The sequence below is a fragment of the Crotalus tigris genome, unplaced genomic scaffold (assembly GCF_016545835.1).
Source record: "Crotalus tigris isolate CLP2741 ecotype Arizona unplaced genomic scaffold, ASM1654583v1 scf7180000017753.6788120, whole genome shotgun sequence".
Lineage (NCBI taxonomy): Eukaryota > Metazoa > Chordata > Lepidosauria > Squamata > Viperidae > Crotalus > Crotalus tigris.
Window position 1 is genome coordinate 968,187 of NW_024096615.1, and position 22,983 is coordinate 991,169.

Genomic DNA, 22,983 nt, shown 5'->3' on the forward strand with positions numbered 1-22,983 from the left:
GTATGTAGGTCTTTGGCTGTTCGGGTTTTCTCCCGCGTAAAATTGGAAGTGTCTTGGCGACGTTTCGACGAAGTCCCATTCATCATCTTCAGGCTGGTGCTTTCAGCTTCGAAGCACGAAGCTGAAAGCACCAGCCTGAAGATGACGGGCCAAGACACTTCCAATTTTACGTGTGAGAAAACCCGAATAACCAAAAAGACCTACATATAAAATATAAATAACTTACAACCACCAGGAGGATCCAAGTAGGAAATACTTTAATAAAACCAAGCTTTTGTTGGGCACTCCCAACATCGTCAGGGTTAAAAGCCAGTTAGTGGAATCACCTTAAATAAGGTTAGCTAACGCTTGTGGGTCATTACACACAAGTGTTTACCGTAAGCCCACCCATACAGATAGGATCCTCCACTACAGGAGCAATCACCTGGTGTCCCATAAGGTCAGCTGCATTAGAGTGTTATTTAAGCGCATGGACTCCCACTGCAGCACGGTTGAGTTCAAAACAGAGGAAAGGGAACATCTCCTCCGCATTTGTCAACAGAATGGGTATCCTTTAAAATTTATAAAGCGGCATGGAACAATACTTAAACCCCGAAGCAATCAGCAGAGGGATGGGTCATTACCACAGAAGACACGTATCTCCTTGCCTTACATTAATAACGTTTCTGAGGCAGCAGCCAGACTGTTGGCCCCCTATACCATAGAGGTGGCCCATAAGCCCAATCAAACGCTGTGTTCCAAAATTATGCGCCCCAAGGACCCACTCCCGCTATGGAAAAATCTGACTGTAAGAACTGTCAAAGTAATTATGTGGGCGAGACATCCAAACAGTTAAAAACCCATTTACATGAGCATAAACTGGCCATAAGAAGGGGCAAACAACATTCTCAAGTTTGGACGCATATGGCAGAACATGGTCACCAATTTGATTTTGATAATACACGGGTTATATCCAGTGATGCCACGAAAGGAGGCCAACTATTAAAGGAAGCCTGGTTTTCAGACAAAGACTCAATTAATCACCATGTGGATCTCTACCTGACACAACAAGCGCTGAAGAAATGGAGTATGAAACATCACCCCACTCGCCACAAACAATCTGGCTGAGGCCTACGAGACCGAGGAGACAATATTATATCTAACCCCCGTTATGGACTGCCACACGAGACCTCCATTAACCCTCAGTGGTCCACGGACATCCCCTTGGCATCTAGCCAACAGTGGACTCACTCCGACGAACAGCTGAGAAGCCTGCCGATACCGAAGAGGGAGAGGCATCTGTTAAGAGCTGAATGCTCCTTGGAAAGCGGAGGAGGGAGAGCCCGCTGGATGGGAGATTCGGGTGTTTTCTGACAACATCCTAGTAGATCCTCACCCTCTGGGTGGAGGAGCGAAGCCGATTGCATCAGTAGGAGATCCGGGGGAGCTGGCAATTGGATTTCTGAGCCCAATGTTGCCCATACCAACCAAGAGGAGCAATCTATACAGAGAAGAAGAGGATGCGGGGCTGTGACTCGCTCGTGCCGTAAAAGAGAGGGAGATGTTTCCCCTCCTCGCCCTATTAGCGAACGGAAGACCACAGACAGGAGATGCTTGCACCCACAACTGGCGGCTTCTCCGAGGGAATACAGGGGATTCGCCTTGGATAGGGGTGATAACCGCCGGCAACAGACAGGACGGCAAGGGATAGTTGACATGGAGACCGTCAAGGTGGGGGGCAAAGGGGGAAGTGCTGAGCTGCATGACATCTAGACAAGTATCACCCATATAGGAGAGGGCAAGAGGGTGGGGGGGAGAGCAAAGAGAGAATCTTAATGGAACATATGATAGTATAAAATCAAATGACCCCCCTCCCATAACCCACAGTAGGGAAAAAGATGGTATGGGAGTAAATATCACTGGAGAAGAGGAGGGTGAAAGAGTTCTAACAAATTCAAGAACTGGTCCTGAGAGAACAAACAAGAATATCCAAAAGAGTGATAGAGGGTTGGATGCAGATGTTATAGAAACGACTAGAACACAGATTAACCTGTTGGGACAAATGACGCGATCTAGGAGCCGGGTGCAAGCGTTAGCTAACCTTATTTAAGGCGTTTCCACTAACTGGCTTTTAACTCTGACGATGTTGGGAGTGCCCAATGAAAGCTTGGTTTTATTAAAGTATTTCCTACTTGGATCCTCCTGGTGGTCGTAAGTTATTTATATTTTTTACATTATGAATATACCCAGGAGTCACATTTTTACAGACATTATTAGGTCTTTGGTTATTCGGGTTTTCTCCTGCGTAAAATTGGAAGTGTCTTGGCGACGACACCTTCATAATCTGACCACATGGGAAAGAAAAATTGGACAACTTCCTCACATACCTCAACAGTCTACACCCCAAAATACAGTTCACCATGGAAACAGAAGCTAATAACCAACTTCCTTTCCTGGATGTCTTAGTCTACAAGAAATCCAATGGCTCCCAAGGACACACCATCTACACGAAGAAAACACATACAAACCACTATCTGCATGCACTCTTACACCACCACCCAGCACAGATCAACTCCGTAGCCAAGACACTCATCTCCAGAACAAAACGCTTAGCTGATGAACAACACCTAAAAACCAAACTACACACTCTCACTAATGTACTAACATCCAACAGATTCCAAAGAAATAAGATTACCAACCTAATCCAAAAAGAAATCCCCACTAAAATCCAAGACAGAGAACAAGAAAACGGCAAAGCCCTCCTCCCATACATAAAAGGCACCACAGAGAGAATCAGCAAGATCCTCCACAAACACAACATCAAGACAGCATTCTGCACAAACAGAAAAATATCCACCATCCTAAGAAACCCCAAAGACAAAATTGACTTAGAAAATCAAGGAGTATATGAAATCCCATGCACCGCTTGCCCCACCACATACATCAGACAAACCAACAGAAGAATAACTGCACACATTGAAGAACACAAGAACTCAGTCAAAAAAGAAGAACCAATTTCTTTCCTGGTCCAACACTTTAAAGCCACAGGACATGAAATTGACTTTAAAAAGACCAGAACTATCGCCAAAATTGAACACTTTAATAAAAGAATAATCAGAGAAGCTATCGAGATAGAAAAACGCCCACACAGCATGAATAAACAAGATGATACCTCCTGCCTACCAGCCATTTGGAAACCCGCCCTTATTGACAAACGACTCCCTAACACAAAAAATGACACCAGACCCACACTCACAAAAACCACACAGGATGTCACCACCACACATCCACGCAAAAAGCAAACCCAAAGCCACACCGATGATGAGGCACGACCACAAACCAGAAGCCAGACCACAGCTGCATCATTAGCCACTTTAAACCCCTCCAATCCATACATGAAGCAAACTGACACCCACCATGAAGATGAGGCACGACCACGAATGCGAAGCCAAAAAATAGCAATGCAGTTCACCATTTTAAACCCCCCTGCAACTCAGACTAACCTGAGCACAACAAAGCCCTCACCCAAACAGAACACTCCCCCATCCAATCAGAGCACAGCCAAACCCCCATCCAATCAGAGCACAGCCAAGCCCCTAACCAATCAGAACACACCTCCACCCAATCAGAACATAGCCAAGCTCCCACCCAATCAGTTCATACCCCCACTGGCAGTTAAAAGGAAGAAACAGCTACGATCACACATTGCTCCTAGAAGCACGAAGCCGAAAACACCAGCCTGAAGATGACGAGTGGGACTTCGTTGAAACGTCGCCAAGACACTTCCAATTTTACACGGGAGAAAACCTGAATAACCGAAGACCTACATACAAACACCTGCGAAAACCTCAGAAAACATATATATATATATAATAAAAATATAACTCTGAATAAACCAGTTATTTGGCTAATAAGGGGGATATAAAATATCAACTTTAAATGACCATGCATTTTTATGAAATAGGGATTCTGAAATTATATTTAAGTGTACTATTGTACGCTGTTGTTTATTTGATTTGTTGCAATATATGCACTATTGGAATGTAGTGTGCTTTTAATATTAAACAAACCCTGTTGGTGCAGAGTAGTTTTTCTTACCTTTGGCAGCTTTAAGATCTGTGGACTTTAACTCCCAGAATTCCCCAGCCAGTCTGAGAAATTCAAGGAGCTGAAGTTCACTCATCTTAAAGCTGCCAGGGATGAGATAATGTGCTTTAGCATTACAGACATCTCTTACAAAAATAATCTCTTTTTTTTTGAGTCCTGGAAATTGCCCATGCATTACTGAAACATCAAGGTTTCTATTAAAAAAAATTACAAATAAAACAGAGATACACTTTATATTTCAGATATACCAGCTATTTTTGAATGACAATAAGAATACAATAAGAAATGCCATTAACTAGCACACTTGCCAACATTTACTCCAGTTGGCATGTTCTGTGTTTAAAATATTTTCTTAAATTCCATCAATTTTATGAAGAAATGCCTAGTGCAGGGCTTGGTAACCTTAAACACTCAAAGAGCCACTTGGGCCCATTTCCCAGAGAAAAGAAAACACTGGGAGCCGCAAAACTTGCGCATGCGCATGCACACACAAGGGGGGGATCTTGATTGAAGAATTTAATTAAAAAGAAATAGAGGTTGCTGTGCATGAGCTCTCTCTCTCCCTCTCTTTGTCTCTCTCCCTCTCTGTCTCCCCCCCTCCCTCTCTCCGATCTTCTGCTCACCTGGCAAGATGGTTTCACGTTGTTCTTGGACAAGCTGACAAACATTCTTATTGGGCTGGCTCTCTCCTGCCCTTGGTGTGCCAGTCCTCTTCCCCCACTCAGTTTGTGTGTGTGTGTGTGAGAGAGAGGGGGGGGGGCTGCTGCTTCCTGGTTCCTGGTTCGATGCAGCAAAGGCAGGAGCCCTGCTCAATAAGCTTGTTAGCTTGTCTGAAAACAGCGTGAGACCACTCTCTTTTACACACACACACACAGAGAGAGAGAGAGAGAGAGAGAAGGGAAGCGCAAGTGCCTCTCTCTCTCTCTGTCTCTCTCTCTGCAAATGGCGGAGGATGCTGGGAGCCGCAGGAAAAGGCTCAAAGAGCCACATGCGGCTCTGGAGCCGTGGGTTGCTGACCTATGGCCTAGTGTATAGCTTGCTGATTATACTTAGAGTAATTAGGTAGTAATTGGCTTGCTGGGACTTACCACCTCTTTAATATTAATGACTAAACTATTTTACCTTTGGAAGATCATCTTGATCAGCGGTTCTCAACCTGTGGGTCGCGACCCCATTTGGGGTCGAACGACCATTTCATGGGGGTTGCCAAACAACACAATCCGCCTTCCCCCTCCCTTTTCCTTAGCTGTTCTACTCCCTTTTATTCTATTGGCTTTTGAAAGCCAATAGAATAGACTCTCTTGAATAGAGTCTAATTCTATTGGCTTTCAAAAGCCAATAGGAATTGTCCAGGCTGTCTCTGCCCTGTTGAGCCCGCCAAAAGTCCCATTCTATAAACGGTGCTGCAAGTTGTCTGCAGCGAAAGCGAGCTGTCTGGAAGTTTCCACCCCTCCCTGCTGAGCAACTACTAAAAATGTAAGTAAAAGAGGGCCAGGAGTGGGAGGTGGGAGGCTGGCAGGCACAGGGAGGATTGCTGGCGCGTGTGGGGCCCGGCGGGTGCCTTACCTCCCTTGGGCTGGGCCAGCTGGTGGCCCAGCCAGTGCTCGGCCTGCTCCGTCTCTGCCACTTGCCAGCTACGCCTCAGCCGGCGCAGGGGGCGGCACCACACATGCGTGGCGCTCCGGGCAGGGAAAGTCCTCGACTTACGACCGGTTGGGTAGTCCTCGACTTACGACCGGTTGGATAGTCCTCGACTTACAACCGGTTGGGGTCGCAGCATTAAAAAGGTTGAGAACCATTGATCTTGATAGATTGAACACAGGACTGGGATCTCCATTGTATATTAGATTTTAAAACTAAGCACAGTTAGATCATTGGTGGTAGCTTTACCATTTATTGGTTGGAGAATGAGATTAAGAATCTCTGAAGGACTGGCAAAAGGCAAGTCAGGGAGGGACTTGAATTCATTAAGGTATGTGCTGAATGTCTTATAAAAATATCTATGTGTTCTATCAGTCAGCTATAAATTTTTCTGTGGGATCTTATAACATTCTAGGAGACATCTACCATTTTGTGTACTTTTTGTTTTCCTCATCTACTTGATACTAACACAACATTATTACAAAATATTAAAGCAATTAACATTTACCTAACATCATTTGGCTTTTGGTATTTGCTAACAAATCAAAGGCTAATTTTCTTTTGGTTTCTTTTTTTTTAGCAGTTTTGAGGAAAGTTGGTGAGTTTTCTATTTCTGAGTTGGTAGCACAGCTTTCTTCTTTTTCTAAAGCAGACAGTGTATTAACAGAGTGTGTTTTATGTTTGTATCCTAACTTGCTAATTTACTTCATTAAATAAATGTTTATTGAAGTATTTCATAGGCATGAATCTGTTATTTCACCTGCATTATTTGTTTTATCAATGAACAGCTAACATTTAAAAAGAACCTCTGGATTATACAAGACAATTTAAGAGAATTGGAAATATTAAATGTATGACTGCTCATCATTAAAAAAATTAAAATAATCAAATATTGTTTGAATACTTTTTTTAGGACAAAGAGAAAATAGTTTGATTGAGCTTGGTTTTAAGAAGTGTTTATTTGAAAAGGAGATACTGTAGTAGACACCCAGTTTATTTTGTTAAAAATTGCAATGCTGAGGATCAGAATGGCTTCATATTATCTCATTTAGCCTAGAAGCCATTATCCTTATTCTTCAGATCCTTCAATAGTGTGATGTTGCTAAAACATTTAATCACCTTATTGAGTGAGCCTAGGCATTAAAGGAAGCTCTGGGTATCAGGATATGTCTAGACTTTAGTGATTAGATATTTCTACTACCAGTATTTGTCCTGGGGTGCAGCAAGGAGCCTAATTGCAATTTATCTGAATATATGCTCTCCAAAGGCTGATTTATTCATTTTGTGCACACAAAATGGCTTCAAAGATCTATTTGCATCCCTTATCTATTAAGATAAGGGATCACCTTTTATACAAGAGGTTTACATAAATTTGGATCAGATATGAACTAAAACTTTAATCCATGTACATGAATTGACAGTTATACTTCCAAGCATTAGATAAATGGCTTTTGTATCTATGGAACTACACAGTTATATTTGTAAGATTGTGACCTTGGGTCTTTAATCACAAAAGTTGGATTGCTTTAATCTACTTAATCCTAAATTTGAAAAGAAATAAAATTTTATCTTTGGGGGGAGATGGATAAAATTTTGTTTTCCAGTTAAAAGTCAGTGAAGGATGATAGCTGTTCATTTGGGAGAATGGTCATGAGAAGCTGATGAATTATTTCTTTTGATAACAGCAAAAAATTTGCTTTGCTCCTTTTGAGATTGAGTCTAACACAAATAATGCTGCATGTAGTTTGCTACTGCACATAGATTGATTCTGCATGATGTCTCTTTTTCATATAAGATGCACACATTGCTATAACTGTTGATAAAAAATTTAAAAGCCCAAGCTTTTAGATCTGTCCTTAAAATAAACAATCTGTATCACATTAAAAAGAAAGCTCGTATAAAAATTTTAAAGCCACTTTTAAAATGAAAAGATACTTTTTCTCTTTTTTCCTTTTTTTATTACAGTCTAAATCCTTTCCTTTAAAAATGTATTTTTCAAGATAGTTGGGCAAAGCTTTGCTTAATAGCTTTTAAACTATTAGCTAGATTCTTTCAAAGCTAGACTAAGTTCATTAAAAGGAAAAGATGTTGTTACAAGATCCATACTATCAAAAGTATTTTGGCTTCAATTTTACATTGGAAGCTGCTTCTGAAAACTTACATGGTTTCTGAAGCATTGTGTTATGCAAATGGAAGAATTATTTTAAATAAATCTGTTTTGCTATGAATGAATCAGGCAACTGGCAACCTGAAATCTGCAGTGGGACCCTGGAAGGAAGCTATTTGCCAGAGAAAGGAATTAGACTCCATTTTTACCTTTCCAGGCACATTGTGTGAACTAGTAAGCTGATGGCTCTCCAGCAAAAATAGATGGTACACCATCTATCTGGATTTGCAAAAACAAATCCAGATATATGGAAGAGAAGTCAAGTAGCTAGACTTTGCTACAGGGGTCTTCAAACTTGGCCCTTTTATAACTTGTGGACTTCAACTCCCAGAATTCCTCAGCCAGCAAGCCTGGCTGAGAAATTCTGGGAGTTGAAGTCCACAAGTCATAAAAGGGCCACGTTTGAAGACCCCTGCTTTACTATAAATCCATTTTGAGTTATATTTGGGTTAGTTAGTCATCTATAATAGTGCAAATCTGGGTTTATTAAGCAGGATTCTGACATTGGCAAAAAGGTCATATGAAACTTTAATCATCTTGAACAATTACATGATTGTGGAAAGGATAATAGTAATAGTATTTTCTAAGCTGAATCTGGAAATCTTTGAAGGCAGATGGATCGGTTATCCATTTGAATGAATAAATTACTGTATGCTTAGCCAAGAAATTAGATTAACAGAAACAATTGTGTTATTGCTGCATTGTTTGATTGGCACTTTTCTTTTCCTTGTGTGGCTTCTGAGTAATCACATGGCATGTTTGATATACACATTTTGTTCAAATGCTTTCATCATATGCATATCAAGATGGTTTGAATAAGATGGTTGTAACATAACAGATTGTCAGTCTTTGTACTTGGTGGCTTGATACTTAGAACTAGATCTCAAGCCAATATCTTCCACTACTTTTTAAATTAAAATTACTCTTTTTTCCCTTGTCATCAGCACTGCAACCAATTCCCAGTCTATAGTATACATACCACAGGATATTATTCGAGCAAAGGAGATTATTGCACAGATCAATACCCTGAAAACTCAAGTTAGTTACTATGCAGAAAGGCTTTCCAGAGCTGCCAAGGATAAATCAGCAAATGGACTTGAAAGAACACTTGCCATTTTGGCAGATAAGGTAGGGGATTTGTTCAGTTTTCCTTATGTGCCATTGAGATCCCTCTTTAACTTAATATTAAGTGAATATTCTTTTACTGTAAGAATAGCAAAACATTTTGCAGTTATTGAATTTCCTTCTCGGTAGGCCTGCCAAAATCTGAGCATTCTGAATGGACTACAAGAACTTGTTATGTTTATTTGGACTATTTAATGGTCAGTAATGAGCCCTAAATCTCTTTGAACTCAGCATATAAGACTATTGTATTTTATTACACTTGATCTAAGACATCCCATCCTGCTTTAAATCCTACTGCTATAGCAGACCAGACTTGAAGCAAAAAGATTCTGTAACCTTGATTTCTGTTACGAAAGTCTAAAAACTAATACCATAAATCTTGGTGATGCTTAGGGCTGTAAAGCAGCATTCTTCAAATTGCTAATTAAAGTACTCTATGGGGAAAAAAAAATCTTTATGGCCCTGATCATTTTTTCAAGTATTGATATCCATCTCAGTGCTGACTGCCTTCTGTTAATCCTGTTATATTTCCTCTCTCTACATTCACACAACACTAAATCTAGTTTCTTTTAATAAACTATAATTGGTGGGATCCGTACAACATATTATCAAATGCAGGTTATATGCCACAATGTCTAGGTTATACAACGTATTTAGTTAAGAAAAGTTATTGCTTAGTGTGCTGTATGAATCAATTCATTGAATGCAAATTGAAATCAAGTTCACAGTGAAATGCTGTAGAAATAGTTATAAAATAAACATCGTAGAATATATTTTTTAAGATATATTCTATGGGGAGCTGTGCTCTCAATTGGCACTCTAATGGAAAGATTGCCTGACTGCCTCAATTAATGGTATCTAGACCACTAATCACGTTTAAAAAAACGTTTTAGCAGTTTTTTAGTATCCTATAATAACCTTTTTATTTGTTTTTGTACTTAGCCTTAAGGTAAATCATGTCCAGATTTCTTAAAAGTGTCTCAAAGATGTTTTCGAGAGACAACTAGACTTCCTTGTTTTTCTTTAAAAATGTTTCGCTTCTCTTCCAAGAAGCTTCTTCAGCTCTGACTGGATGCTGAGGAATGGAAGGATTCTGTCTTCCTTAATATGTATTGCACAGTCCAGGAAGGCTAGACTATTTTCCTTAATATCTTCCCATGTTGATGTATCTCTCCACAGAATTGATATGTTTGGTGAATGCTTCCAATTCCTGTGTTTTGATCTTGACCCAAGTCTCATCCACATACCTATACCAGTGAGTGGGTGGAATTCCTGTGAAGGAGTTCAGGGATTTGGTTTCTACCTCTTCCATATAGAGATTGGCCACAATAAAGTATACAGGTGATCCCATGGCGCAGCCGTGTTTTTGTCCATAGAAACCTTCATTGTATTTAAAATAGAAGTGGTCAGGCAGAGGTCCAGCATGGCACATATTTGGTCTGGGCTGAGGTTGGTTCTGTCACCTAAGGTGCTGTTTTGTAGCAATCATTTCTTCACTACCATGACAGCTTCAGTTATTGGAATGCAGGTGAAGAGGGAAGTCACATCATAGGAAACCATGATCTCATCCGGGTCCATTTTTAATTTCCAAACATTGCTGACACAGTCCTGTGAATTGTTGATGAGATGGGTAGTGCTACCAACTAGAGGAGCTAATAAGGTGGTTAGATGTTTTGCAATGTAGGTGACAGAGTTGATGCTGACAATTGGTCTGAGTGATGTTCCCTCTTTGTGGATTTTGGAGAGTCCATATATGCATGGAGTGGCTTTCCCAGGGATGTGAATGATACTTGGGTCAAGATCAAAATACAGGAATTGGAAATGTTCACCAAATGTATGAACTTGGTGGACAAATACATCAAATTCACATGGGAGGATGTTAAGGAAAATAGTCCAGCCTTCCTGGACTGTGCAGTACACATTAAGGAAGACAGAAGAGTTAACATTGAAGTTTTCAGAAAACCCACGCGCCCACATACATTTTGATTTTTATCACCCACTGGAACACAAAATGGGAGTTATCAGAACCCTGCACCACTGAGCTGAAGACCTGCCTACCAGCAGAGATGGAAAGAAAAAGAACTAAAACACACCAAGGAAGCCTTCAGAACATGTGACTAGCCCAACTGGGCCTTCATCAAATCCCCAAAAAGACTCAGTAGGAGCTCCTCCATAACAGAAGAGAACAATAAACAAAGCAATGTTGTCATTCCATATGTTGCAGGAATATCTGAAAAGCTCAGGAGAATCTTTGGCCAACACAACATACCTCTGCACACTTTAAATCCAAGAATACATTAAGCTAGAAGCTTGTCCACCCCAAGAATAAAACACCCAGACACAAACTAAGCAACGTGGTATATGTAGTACAATGCAGTGAGACATGTGCAGATCTGTACATTGGGGAAACAAAACACTTCATAAACACATGGCACAACATAGGAGAACAAACCCATCCGGACAAGATGCAGCAGTCTATCTGCATTTAAAAGACAAAGGCCACTCTTTTGAAGACGGCAAAGTCCACATTTTGGACAGAGAGGATCGTTGGTTTGAAAGAGGGGTCAAAGAGGCCATCTATGCCAAAATTGAGCAGTCCTTTCTCAATAGAAGGGGAGGGATGCAACATCATCTATTTCCAGTCTATAACAGGGTCCTTTCAGCAGTTCCAAGAAAGCTCCACACTCATTTGCACCACTCAGGTAATCTTGAGGACACAGATAAACCTCCATGAGGCCTCAATGACTCTCTGAAAGAATGCAAATGACCAGCTGTCTGCAAGGAATATAAATCCTTCCATTCCCCATCATTCAGTCAGAGCAAAAGAAGCTTCTTGAATGAGAAGCGAAACATCTTCAAAGAAAAACAAGAAAGTCCAGTTGCCTCTTGAAAAAGCACCTTGGGACAACCATAAGTTGGATGACTGAGAATCTCCATAAACATGTTAAGAAAAGTATATCTTGTATTGAATTGTTTTTTTAAAAAATGACATTGTTTACTGTACTTAAGTAATGTTGGGCTTGGACAGTTACAAAGAATGATGATGTTATAAAATAGACATTGTTTACAAATACTATGTGTCATCTTTATCCTTTCTAGACCCGGCAGCTTGTCACTGTCTGTGACTGCAAACTGTTGGCAAATTCAATTCATGCCCTGAATGCTGCAAGACCAGATTATATAGCTTCAAAGGCATCTCCAACATCTACAGAAGGAGAACAAGTGGTGCTAAGAAATGACCAAGATACTTTGGTGGCCAGATGGGCAGGAAGAAATAGCCGTTCTTCTCTGCAGGTGGACTGGCATGAAGAAGAGTGGGTAGGCTGTTACCTTAAAATTCCCTTCTTATACTACAGTGAATCTTAATTCAGACAATTCCTTTTTGTAAAATTACAACTGCCGGGTACTTGATCATGTTTTATGGGTTAGAGACTATGCTTAAAATGTTTTAAAAGAGCAAAAGGCAAGTGGGCATTGATCAGTGATGCACAGTGAACGTAATATGGATTTTTGCAACTTTTTTTCTTTGTGCTATAAATACAGTGACCATATTTTCTTGGAAAAAATGAAGGAAAAACCTGAGAAAAGACAACTCTGAAAGAGGTTCACAAGGATAAAAGAAATAAGAATAGTATTTAGGTTTATAACTTTGCTTTACAAAGAAAAATTCAAGAGCAAAATAAGAAAATAATTAAAGGACCCTTGTCTGAAATAAAGGACTGTCCTTTATAATAAAGGATTTATGATCACTGTAGTTATAAATGGTGTTAAGCCTATTTTAGAGCCTGTGTTCCAATTGTCATGTTTCCATTTAAAAAATGGTAGAAATCTATGCACCCAATTGTGGCAATCATTTTTGGAAAGTACTTTGGTGCTCTGGGGCCCTTTGTTTATTAATTCCAGTAGAATCTCTACAGATTATATTAAGTCATTATCTGATTTAAGTATAGTTCGTGGAATAAGTCAAGAGTAGCTGGGTTCATATAGAGCAGGCATGTCAAACTGCCAGCCTGTGGGCCAGATGCGTCACATTGAAACCGCACCTACCCCATTGCCGGCAATGGGGAAAAAGTCACGATACGTCGCACGATGTCACATGACATGCCTTTTGTAGAGAGAATCTAGGAACCAGAGCAGCTGAGGTCATTAACCTCTTGCAATAAACAAATGACCTGGTGACTTAAAGCAACCTGTGAATCCAGACATTGGGTGTTCATTTCTTTTTCTCTACTTCTGTTTCTATTTTTTGAGTTGCCAGTAAATATGGAGCAGCTAAATTTATTTAATTGTTAAGTTTATTTGCTGCCTATCTTGCTGTGGAGTTATTTTAGGTGGCTTATATGTCTTGGAAATGTAATTATTTCCCAATTATTAATTGGAAAGTAGTAAATTAACTGATAGTCTTTGCAGTTTTGTCCAGAAGAAAACAATGTTATTTTACCCTGTTGCCTAGTTAGATGGAAATGGTTAACATGTACCTTTATTTCCTTTCAAGCTATGTACATGCTTTCTATGAATTATTGATAGTAGTGAAAATAGTGTTTTCAAAATATTATTTCAATATATTTCTTTCTTTAGGCTTTTTTATTATATTTGGCACACCAGTATGTCATTGATCCCTTTCTGTTTGTTCCTTCCCAGGAAAAAGTCTGGGTAAATGTTGATAAAAGTCTTGAATGCATTATCCAGAGGGTAGACAAGCTTCTCCAGAAAGAGCGATTACAAAGCGATAGCTGTGAAGATGTTTTCCTGTGTGAAGTCAGCTGCTCTAGCAAGAAAGGTAAACAAGATACCCGTGCATACTGGATAAAGCCAGAGACCTTAAATGAAATCATCTCATCTTCATCATCCCCAACATCATCTTCATCCATTTCATCCTCTGCATGCCATTTTCCCAGAATCACAAGTGCGTATGACAGCCATGGCTTTTTGCTGTTGCCATTTTGTTCTGCTTTGTTGCATTTCTTAGCACTTCCTTAATCATGATCCATGTGTTGGAAGCATTTCTCAGTATACAAGGAACCTTCATTTAACAATATGTCAGAAATAAGAGAACCATGGTCTTTTTGCTGTATTTCCATTTTGAATTTTCAGAGCATTTTCTAAAAAGATTAATGGGTTAAATAGGGAGTGCTTGTAAGCATTCTCGAAAAAGCTATAGTAGAAGTTAGATTGTCTATGGAGATTCTCAATCTTCCAGGTCATAGTTGTTCTAAAGGTGCTTTTTCCAAAAGGCAACTGGATTTTCTTGTTTTTTTTTCTTTAAAAATGTTTCACTTCTCATTCAAAAAGCTTCTTCAGTTCAGAAGTTCAGAACTGAAGAAACTTCTTGTATGAGAAGTGAAATGTTTTCAAAGGGAAAAATAGAAAATCCAATTGCCTTTTGGAAAAAGCATCTTTGGGAGTAGAAGTTAGATTATTTTTTCAGAAATACATAATAGGCAACAAAATGCTTGTAGACATTTATCTTTTCATCTACCAAGTTCCATTCCATCCTTATTTAATTTTTTTTATATTCTTTAAATTTAAAAAATAAAGAACTCCAGATTCTAGTTTTAGTATTTATAAAAATGTCTGACGGCCCTGCATATATCAGAAGATAGAAAAACAATTGGATTGCCCAGTGATGTTTTCAGAAGTAAGCTTACCTCCTAATTAAGAAATCAACTGATAATTTCAAATTGGTTGATATTTTAGGACAGGGCTTTTCAACCTTTTCAGAGATTGTACCACTTTTAGGATATGGCAATATTTGAGTACCACAGTCGCCTAGCAGGTGGGCATGGCCTGTTTGATGCCACTCACTGGACACAACTGACTTGAGACAGCTGGATCAGAACAGAACAAGTCGCACCAACTAACTCGATGTGGGGACAACTTGTTGTCCCACAAACTCCTCACCTCCCCAGATTGCTAGCAGCCAAGTGCATGCGCGCCCACACGCACACACCGCATTCCAAGTTTGGGGACTTTTATCCACAAAGGAAGGAGAGGGCCTTCTCCCTAAGCCCAGGCATGATTGGCAGTTTGCTAGTTCAGATGTGGATACAAGTCTCCAAGCTTGGAGAGAAGAGTGTGTGTGTGTTTGTATTTGTGTGTGTGCGCGCACACATAGCACAGTAAAGGAGATGTTCTTCTCCCAATCCCAGACATCATTGGTGTTTCCCTGTCCGGTGCCCCTAAAGCAAAGGAGGAGGTGGAGGATGACATTGCTGCATATGAAAGCGTAGAGGAGAAAGTTTGCAGGAAGCAGTTTCCTCCAAGTCCAACTTCTGTCTTGACAGATCTCTGGAGAGCAAGAGGAGCAGGCAGGGGAGCAGCGCTCCGGGGTCCTGCACAAGGGAGGCTGTCCCTTCTCAAAAGGGAATTCCTATTTCCAATTGTGCATGGTAAGGATGGTAGCTTGTTGGGGCAGCCTTCCCTCATGCAGCTCCCCTGCTACCTTCTCCTCCTCTCCAGAGATCTTCAGGGGAGACAGAGATCTGGAGGGCAAGGTGCAGCCTCCATATTGGCAGCTTCTACCTTTCCAAGTCCTTCTCGGTTAAACATACATTATATATAAATTAAAACACAGCAAAAAGAAAACATAGTTAAATCACTAATTACAGCTCTTCACATATTTTCTGGAAAAACCACCTTTATTGATGTTAGGAAGGAAGAGCAAACTTTATTAAGGAACTCTTAACAGGAAGGGAATTGAAGACCCCAAAAGGTCTCGTTCTTTCTAATCTGCCTTCCCTTTGAGCCTTTAGTTCTCATTATTTTATTACTATGTATTTAAGAAGAAGATCAAAGGCCTCCATAGCTCAGGATACTCACCTTAAAATCAGAACCCAGAAAAATTTAGTTAATCCACAAAACCGTCCTAAGGAGAATGAAGCCCTGAGAGCATGTAGGTGTCAAGTCAGAATATTAGTGGCACACCTGTCAACAACTGGAAGTGCATAAGTCCATGCACTTTCCTTTCCTTTTTTTATGTATATTTTATTAATTTTTTACAGTAACAGTCTTTAGTATATAATAAGCAACATGTCTGGGTTTATGTGTTTAACATTAATAGTAATAAAATTTCCATTCCTACCCTTTATTCCATTTTTCCTAACCATTTACAAAAATGTTCCCATGTTTGAAATTATTCTGAATCTTGCTTCCCGTTCATTTTCAATATGAGCCTATCCATTTCTGCACAGTCCAAAATTTTCTTAATTACCGTATATGCCGATGTACAAGGCGACCCGGCGTATAAGACGACCCTCGTCTTTGTCGCCGAGTCGCATTCCTAGAACATCATCTTATACGCCGGAAACTACCAGTATTTCCGGTGTATAAGACGACTCGGCGTATAAGACGACCCCCGTCTTTGGCGCCGATTTTAACTCTTGCGGAAGTCGCCTTATACGCCGGCATTTACGGTATGTCTTCTTCAGATGGTATTTCTTCATTTTTCCAGTATTGAGCAAATATAATGTTAATAGATGTAATACTAAGTATACACATTTCTTTTTTTTTTTATTGAAAATTTTTAAAATTTTACAAAAAAAAAAAGATTCCCCTCCCGAAACCCTCCCAACCCACCCCAACCCTCCCCCAACCTTCCCAGAGCTGAATACAGGCTTAGTTAAAACTTAAAAGAAAAAATTTTTAAACACTTGTAAACCATAAACAATTAATTACAATAATTAAACAAATTATAAAATACTTTAAGACCAATATATAAAAAGCAAAAAAAATTATGATTTTTATTAGACGCTTTATAAAATACTCTAAACATTTTCTAATGTCATACTTATATTATTTAAAATTTATCCATCATTCTTTATAAACACCCTCAAAAACACACATATAAACATTACTTATAACATTGAAATTCCCTTATACATATTTAAAGCAAAATATTCCTTTAAATGCTCCTTAGATATCTAAACATGCACTACCTATCTAAAATTTTCATTCAATCTCCATAATATCGTACTTATATTATATAAAATCTAATCTCTCCCTCTTTCTTTATCATCAAACACAAAAATAAACATATAAACGTTAGTTATACCATTAAAACAAGATACTCTTTTGAATACTCCTTAAATTACTAAACTTAAACTTCTTATCTAAAATTTTCATTCGATCTCCATAATCTTCTCTCCTCTTTACCAATAACCAATTCCATCCACAGTGAACTGTAATCTATCAATAACCTGAAAACATCTATACATTCTTTATCAATCTCTCTTATCCAAAAACCTCGAGAGAAGTGCTTGGAAATCTGCCCTTAAAGGCTCCAAAAAGTTTATAGATCTTGCTTGTCCCACAGACTCAGAAACAAATACTTGTGAGGCTTCCTTAACCTCCTTCTTCTGTTGCTCCTTTTCTTTGCGTTTATGTGTTACACGGGTTATTCTCTGCTCCTTCATCTCAACTTGTTGAGGCTCCTCAGTCTGAAATTTCCTAATTTTCATCAATATAGGCTCTTCAGACTGCAATTCTGCCTTCTTCTCTTCCGAAGCTTTAGACATGATAGGTGGCGATGAGCTTCGGAAGAGAAGAAGTGTAAAACTCTTTTGCTTTGAAAACAGTATTAAGTCTATAACGTGTCCCCAGATAATTCACCACCATTCCAGTCGGGACATCCCATCTGAACAACATTCACCTCTTTTTAAGTTCATCTGCTAAAAAAGCAAACTCCTTTCTTCTTCTTAAAATTTTAGATGGGATCTCCTTTAAAATTATAACGTCTTGTGAAGCAATCTGAAACCTCTTATTGTAAAAAGCTTGTATAATTTCATTGTGCAGGGATCTTTTCCCAAAATAAATTACCACATCTCTTGGCAGATTTCTTTGCTTTGCCACCACAGAGTTAACTCTAAATGTTTTTTCAATTTCACTAAATATTTCCTCTTTTTCTCTGTCCAGAATCACAGCAAAGTCATTTGCAACCATCTCTCTCAGATCTCCTTGCAGAGACTCTCTCAAGCCTCTAATTCTTAAAGCATATTCCATTTCTCTATATTGAAGCATAAGAATCTCATCTTGAGAATTTTCCATCCCTTTTTCCATGCCTTCAAATTTTCCCTCCAACAGCTCCACTTTGTCTGCAACCTCTCCTACATGAAAATTCAACTTTTCAAGAACAGAGGCAAGTCCTTTTAAAGCCAAAACTATATCTTGCCTCAGAATCCTATTATTTTCCGCTAAAATCTCTTTCACTTCTCCCCTGATTTGAGATATAGCATTTCCCATTATGTCTTGCAAATCCTTTACCGTTAATAACTGTGCCAAAGGAGAGGGTGAAGCTATTGATTTAGATGGTTGCACTGATGATATCACCGAAGAAGAAACCACCTTAGGAGCTGTGGGAATTACTGGACGCTTTGGAGCCATCTTAGAAAATCTTTACTCCTTCTTTAAAATTACCCAAAAAAAGGAGGGAAAGAAAAGTTAAGCAAAAAAAAGGGAGATTAACTCCAAAAAATCAAAAACTCCTTCAAAAGGAGATCATTATAATAAAAAGAAAAAAGTTAAGAAAAAGAAGGAAAAGGAAAGAGAAAAAAAAATAATTAAATAGAAAAAATCCGTTCTGTTATTTTTTTTAAAAGTACAAAAAACAAAAAAAATCCTTCAAAAAATAAAAAAAAAGTTAAACAGAAAGGGAAAATAATCCTCCTAAAATCCAAACCCAACATCAAAAAATCATTATAAATAATCAAATCCGTTCCATTCCGTTCCAGTCATTAAAAAAAAAAACACCAAAAAATCTACCGATCGCCATTTTACTTTCCCTTTCAACAAAAGAAAAAAACAAAAAGAGGGAATAAAAGTAAATCTTTAAATTTAAAATCCAAATAAGATCGGAAAAAACAAAATCCTCTACTCAGCTCTGTCCGCTTTTAAAAAAACTCACCAGATCACTTTAATCGCGGAGGTGGTTGCAGCGGCTTGTTTTGTCCCTAGAGACAAAAACAGCTGGGAAGTGGAGACAATCTGAACTCCATGGGAACACTCTTTTCACCCCCCAAAAGAAAACCTTGGGGGTGCATAAGAGGCTCTACCACTATTCAGATGATACCTCCTCCCCCCTTTGCCCGGGAAGGAGGTTTTGAACCGCAGAACAGCTGATGTCTGCTGTTCATAGCGGTTCTAACGCTTTCCCAGGAGGACGGCTACAAAGTAGCCGCCATCGCGCGCGCAGATCCACCGGAAGCTAAGTATACACATTTCTTATCATAATTTTCTGAAATTATGCCTAAAAGAAATAATTCTGCATTCCTATCATCCTTTTTAGCCACCTATGTATTTTTGACCAATAGTTCTTTGCTTTAGGGCATGTCCACCAAAGATGATAATACATGCCTGGATTTTGTCTGCATTTCCAACAATTGCTAGGCACATTTTAAAACATTTTTGCTAATCTTGCAGGTGGTAAATGCCATCTATAGAACATTTTATATAAATTTTCTTTATAGGTAGCTGCCCTCGTTATTTTGTAGTTTCTTTTCCATAGGTTTTGCCATTTTTCTAGCTCTACAATGTGCCCAAAGTTTTTTGCCCAAGTTGTCATTGTTTCTTTAACTTGTTCATCTTCCATCTTTATATTTAACAGAAAGTTGTATAGTTTCTTAATCAATTTGTCATCTGATGACAATAGTATCTGGTCTAATGTTGTCTGGTCTTTATAAAAACCAGATATTTTTGCATCTTTCTCATACCTCATTTGCAGGTGTGGCCACCATGATAGCTCAATGCCCTGTTCTTCCAATTCTTGTTTAGTTTGTAGTTTCCCATCAGTTTTCAAAATATCTTTATAAGTCACAAGTTTCTCATAATTGATTCAGTTTGGGTATACAAATGCCTCCATTGTTGAAATCCATCCTGGTATTTTCATGTAAGTTCTTGATTTTACCTTTTCGCAGGTCATTTGCTTGATAGTACAAGACCCAGTCTGGTAGGCCAAAGATAACTTGCTTCTTGTAACATTTTCAGTCTGATTCTAGCTTTTTTCCCTTGCTAGACAAATTTCAATATTGATGAATTTAATTCATTGAAATTTTTGGGGGCAATTTTTATCGATATTGTTTGAAATAAAAAGAATACTTTTGGTAAAATATTCATTTTCACTGTCGCTATTCTTCCTAGGATTGATAATTGTAGATTTTTCAATTTTTCCAAATCTGGTTTTATTTGTTTTAATAATTTTACATAATTATCTTCTTTTACTGTTGCACATCTTGCTGTTAAATATATCCCCAAGTAGTTAACTTTCTTAACTACTTGAAGGTCTGTCTTTATTGATAGTTGGGTTTTTTTTTATCTGTGAGGTTTTTAACTATAACTTTAATCTTTTTTCTATTAATTTTCAGTCCTGCTACCTCTCCAAATTCTTCAATTTTTGCTAATAATTTAGGAATTGTCTCTAACAGATTCTCCAATATAATACCAGATCTAGAATTATTCTTAAATTGTTCTTCATTTGTCTCTTTGGTAAAAATCCATTTTGGTCTGAGTATATAAATTCAATCAAGAATCTCTTTAATCTTTCTGCTATTATTGAAGCAAAGATTTTATAATCCACATTTAGTAGAGATATTGGTCTGTCTTTATCAGGATCAAGTCTCTGTCTTCTTTGTGTATTAGCATAATATTGGCATCTATCCATGTATTTGGTAATTTGGCTTTCAGTAATACCTTATTACACACTTCTTGCATTGGTAAAATTAATGTATCTTGTAAAGATTTGTAAAATTCTGCCGGTAGCCCATCTGGGCCTGGTGTTTTATTATTATTATTTTGTCTTTTTATAGCTTCTGTCTACTCTATCACTGTTATTTTCCCATTTAGTATATTTTTGAAATTCTCTGAGACTTTTGGTAACTTAGCATTTTCTAAATATTGCCTTATTTTTTCCTGAGGAATTTCTTCTGTATTATAAAGTGTTTCATAAAATTCTTTAACTATTTTTTATTGCATCATTTTGACATTGTACCGTATATTCCGGCGTATAAGACGACTTTTGAGAGTGTTGAAACAGCCTCCGAACTCGGGGGTCATCTTATACGCCGAGTCGTCTTATACGCCGGAAATAAGGTAGTTTCTGGCATATAAGACGACTTTCTAAGCATGTGACTCGGCGTCGATCGTCTTATACGCTGGAAATACCGGTAGTTTCTGGCGTATAAGATGACTTTCTAGGCATGTGACTCGGCGTCGATCGTCCTGCAACTCAGCATCGATCGTCTTGCGACCCGGCGTCGAACTTGGGGGTCGTCTTATACGCCAGGTCGCCCTATACGCTGGAATATACGGTAGATCGCTTCTCACATCTTGCAGTTTGTTTATCAATTTCTTCTCTCTTTTTTTTTCAGTTTATAAGCCAACCATCTCCCTGGCTTATTGGCATTTTCAAAAAAGTTTTGTTTTGCTCTTTTGATTTGTTGAGCTATTTCTTCAGCTTCTATTAGATTTAATTTGTGTTTTATTATCTTAATTTGTTTTTTAAGAGTTTTCTTTTGTGGGTCTCTTTATAGTTCTAGTTTTGTAAATTCTTCTTTAAGCTTAATTTGTTGTTGTTTTTTGTCTTTCATCTTTTTCACCATATAGGTTATGGTTACTCCTCTAAAATATGCTTTAGCATTTTGGAGTGATGTATCTTCTTTTTTATTTTCTTTGAAGAAAAATTCCATTTCCTTTATGGCTTTTTGTATAAATTCTTTCTCTTTCAATAAGAATTGGTTTAAAGTCCATCTTGCTTTTTTCTTTGTTCGTCTCCAGGTCATCTTTATCAGATAATGATCCGCCCATATGTTAGTTTCTATCTTGATTTCTTGTATATCCCTTCTTAATTCAGGGGATATCCATATCATGTCAATTCTAGACCATGATTTGTGGCTGTTTGAATAAAATGTATATTGGGATTTCTTAGGATTTATTTCTCTCCATATATCCTATATACAAATTTCTTCTGCCATTCTGAAAAAAGCCTTAGGCAAAATGTTCCTTCCTTTTTTCCCTATTTTATTACTCCTATAATCTAACTTTCCATCTACAATTGCATTAAAATCTACTAAACAAATATTTTGGTACATTTCCGGTATTTTCTTGTGTAATCTTTGGTAGAATTCTTCTTCTTTGTTATTTGGTGCATAAATTACTACCATCAATGTCTGTTTTTGACTTATGGTTATTTCTACCATTAGTATTCTTCCTTCTTCGTCCGAATATATTTGTTTAGGATTCATTGTTTCTTTGATATAAAGCTCTTTTCTTTTGTTGTGCTAATGAGAAATAAAGCTTCCAGAGATTTATAATATTGTCTTTTAATATATGTTTCTTGTAGGCAAACTATATCCATTTTTAATTTTTGTAACCATATAAAGAGTTTTTTCCTCTTTACGGGGGAATTTATTCTGTTTATATTTATTGAGAGTATCCCATTGTCCTTTTCCAATTTCTTCAATTATATTTAGGATTTATTCTCCTAGTTCTAGTTTGTCTCTGTTCTTTCCCTTTAGCCCCTTCTTCTTGGTTAATGGTTTCTGTTTCTTTCACTTCTCTTTGTTTGGCCGCTCCTTCTAATGCTGTCTCTTCCTGTTTTCTAAATTCCCCTTCTGGTTGAAGTTCTGAGTTTCCTTCTTCGAGAAAAGCTCTGTATCTGTCAAAAAAGTCACTTGCTTTGAAAATAGAATCCAATCTGCATCTTTTTGTATCCCAATTGATTAGTATCCCTTCCGGCATCAGCCATCTAAAGGTCACTCCTTTCTTAATTATTTTTTTGATCATAAATTGATATTCTCTTCGTGAATCCCTTATCCTCCTGGGTATCTGCTTCAGCACCACAATTTCTTTTTCCTTATATTGCAATGGATCATCTCTCACTCTTCTCAATATTTCATCTCTTATTGTTCTTTTAACAAATCTGACATGGATCTCTCTGGGGACTTTGTTTCTTCTTGCATAGCTTGAGTTAACTCTAA

General features: G+C 38.1%; 1 protein-coding gene across 18 annotated transcripts in view; it reads left to right on the forward strand.

Annotated features, from left to right (window-relative positions):
* The window catches only part of INPP4A (inositol polyphosphate-4-phosphatase type I A), a 191,489-nt gene that overhangs the window by 132,540 nt on the left and 35,966 nt on the right, over nucleotides 1-22,983 (forward strand). For 6 of the 18 annotated variants that reach the window (XM_039340629.1, XM_039340628.1, XM_039340636.1 and 3 more), the window contains 4 exons: nucleotides 6,308-6,325; nucleotides 8,839-9,022; nucleotides 12,119-12,337; nucleotides 13,661-13,925. In XM_039340629.1, the coding sequence (XP_039196563.1) occupies nucleotides 6,308-6,325; nucleotides 8,839-9,022; nucleotides 12,119-12,337; nucleotides 13,661-13,925 (686 nt within the window). The remainder of the gene's footprint in view (nucleotides 1-6,307; nucleotides 6,326-8,838; nucleotides 9,023-12,118; nucleotides 12,338-13,660; nucleotides 13,926-22,983) is intronic. The other 12 variants (XM_039340640.1, XM_039340638.1, XM_039340643.1 and 9 more) reach the window with 5 other exon arrangements.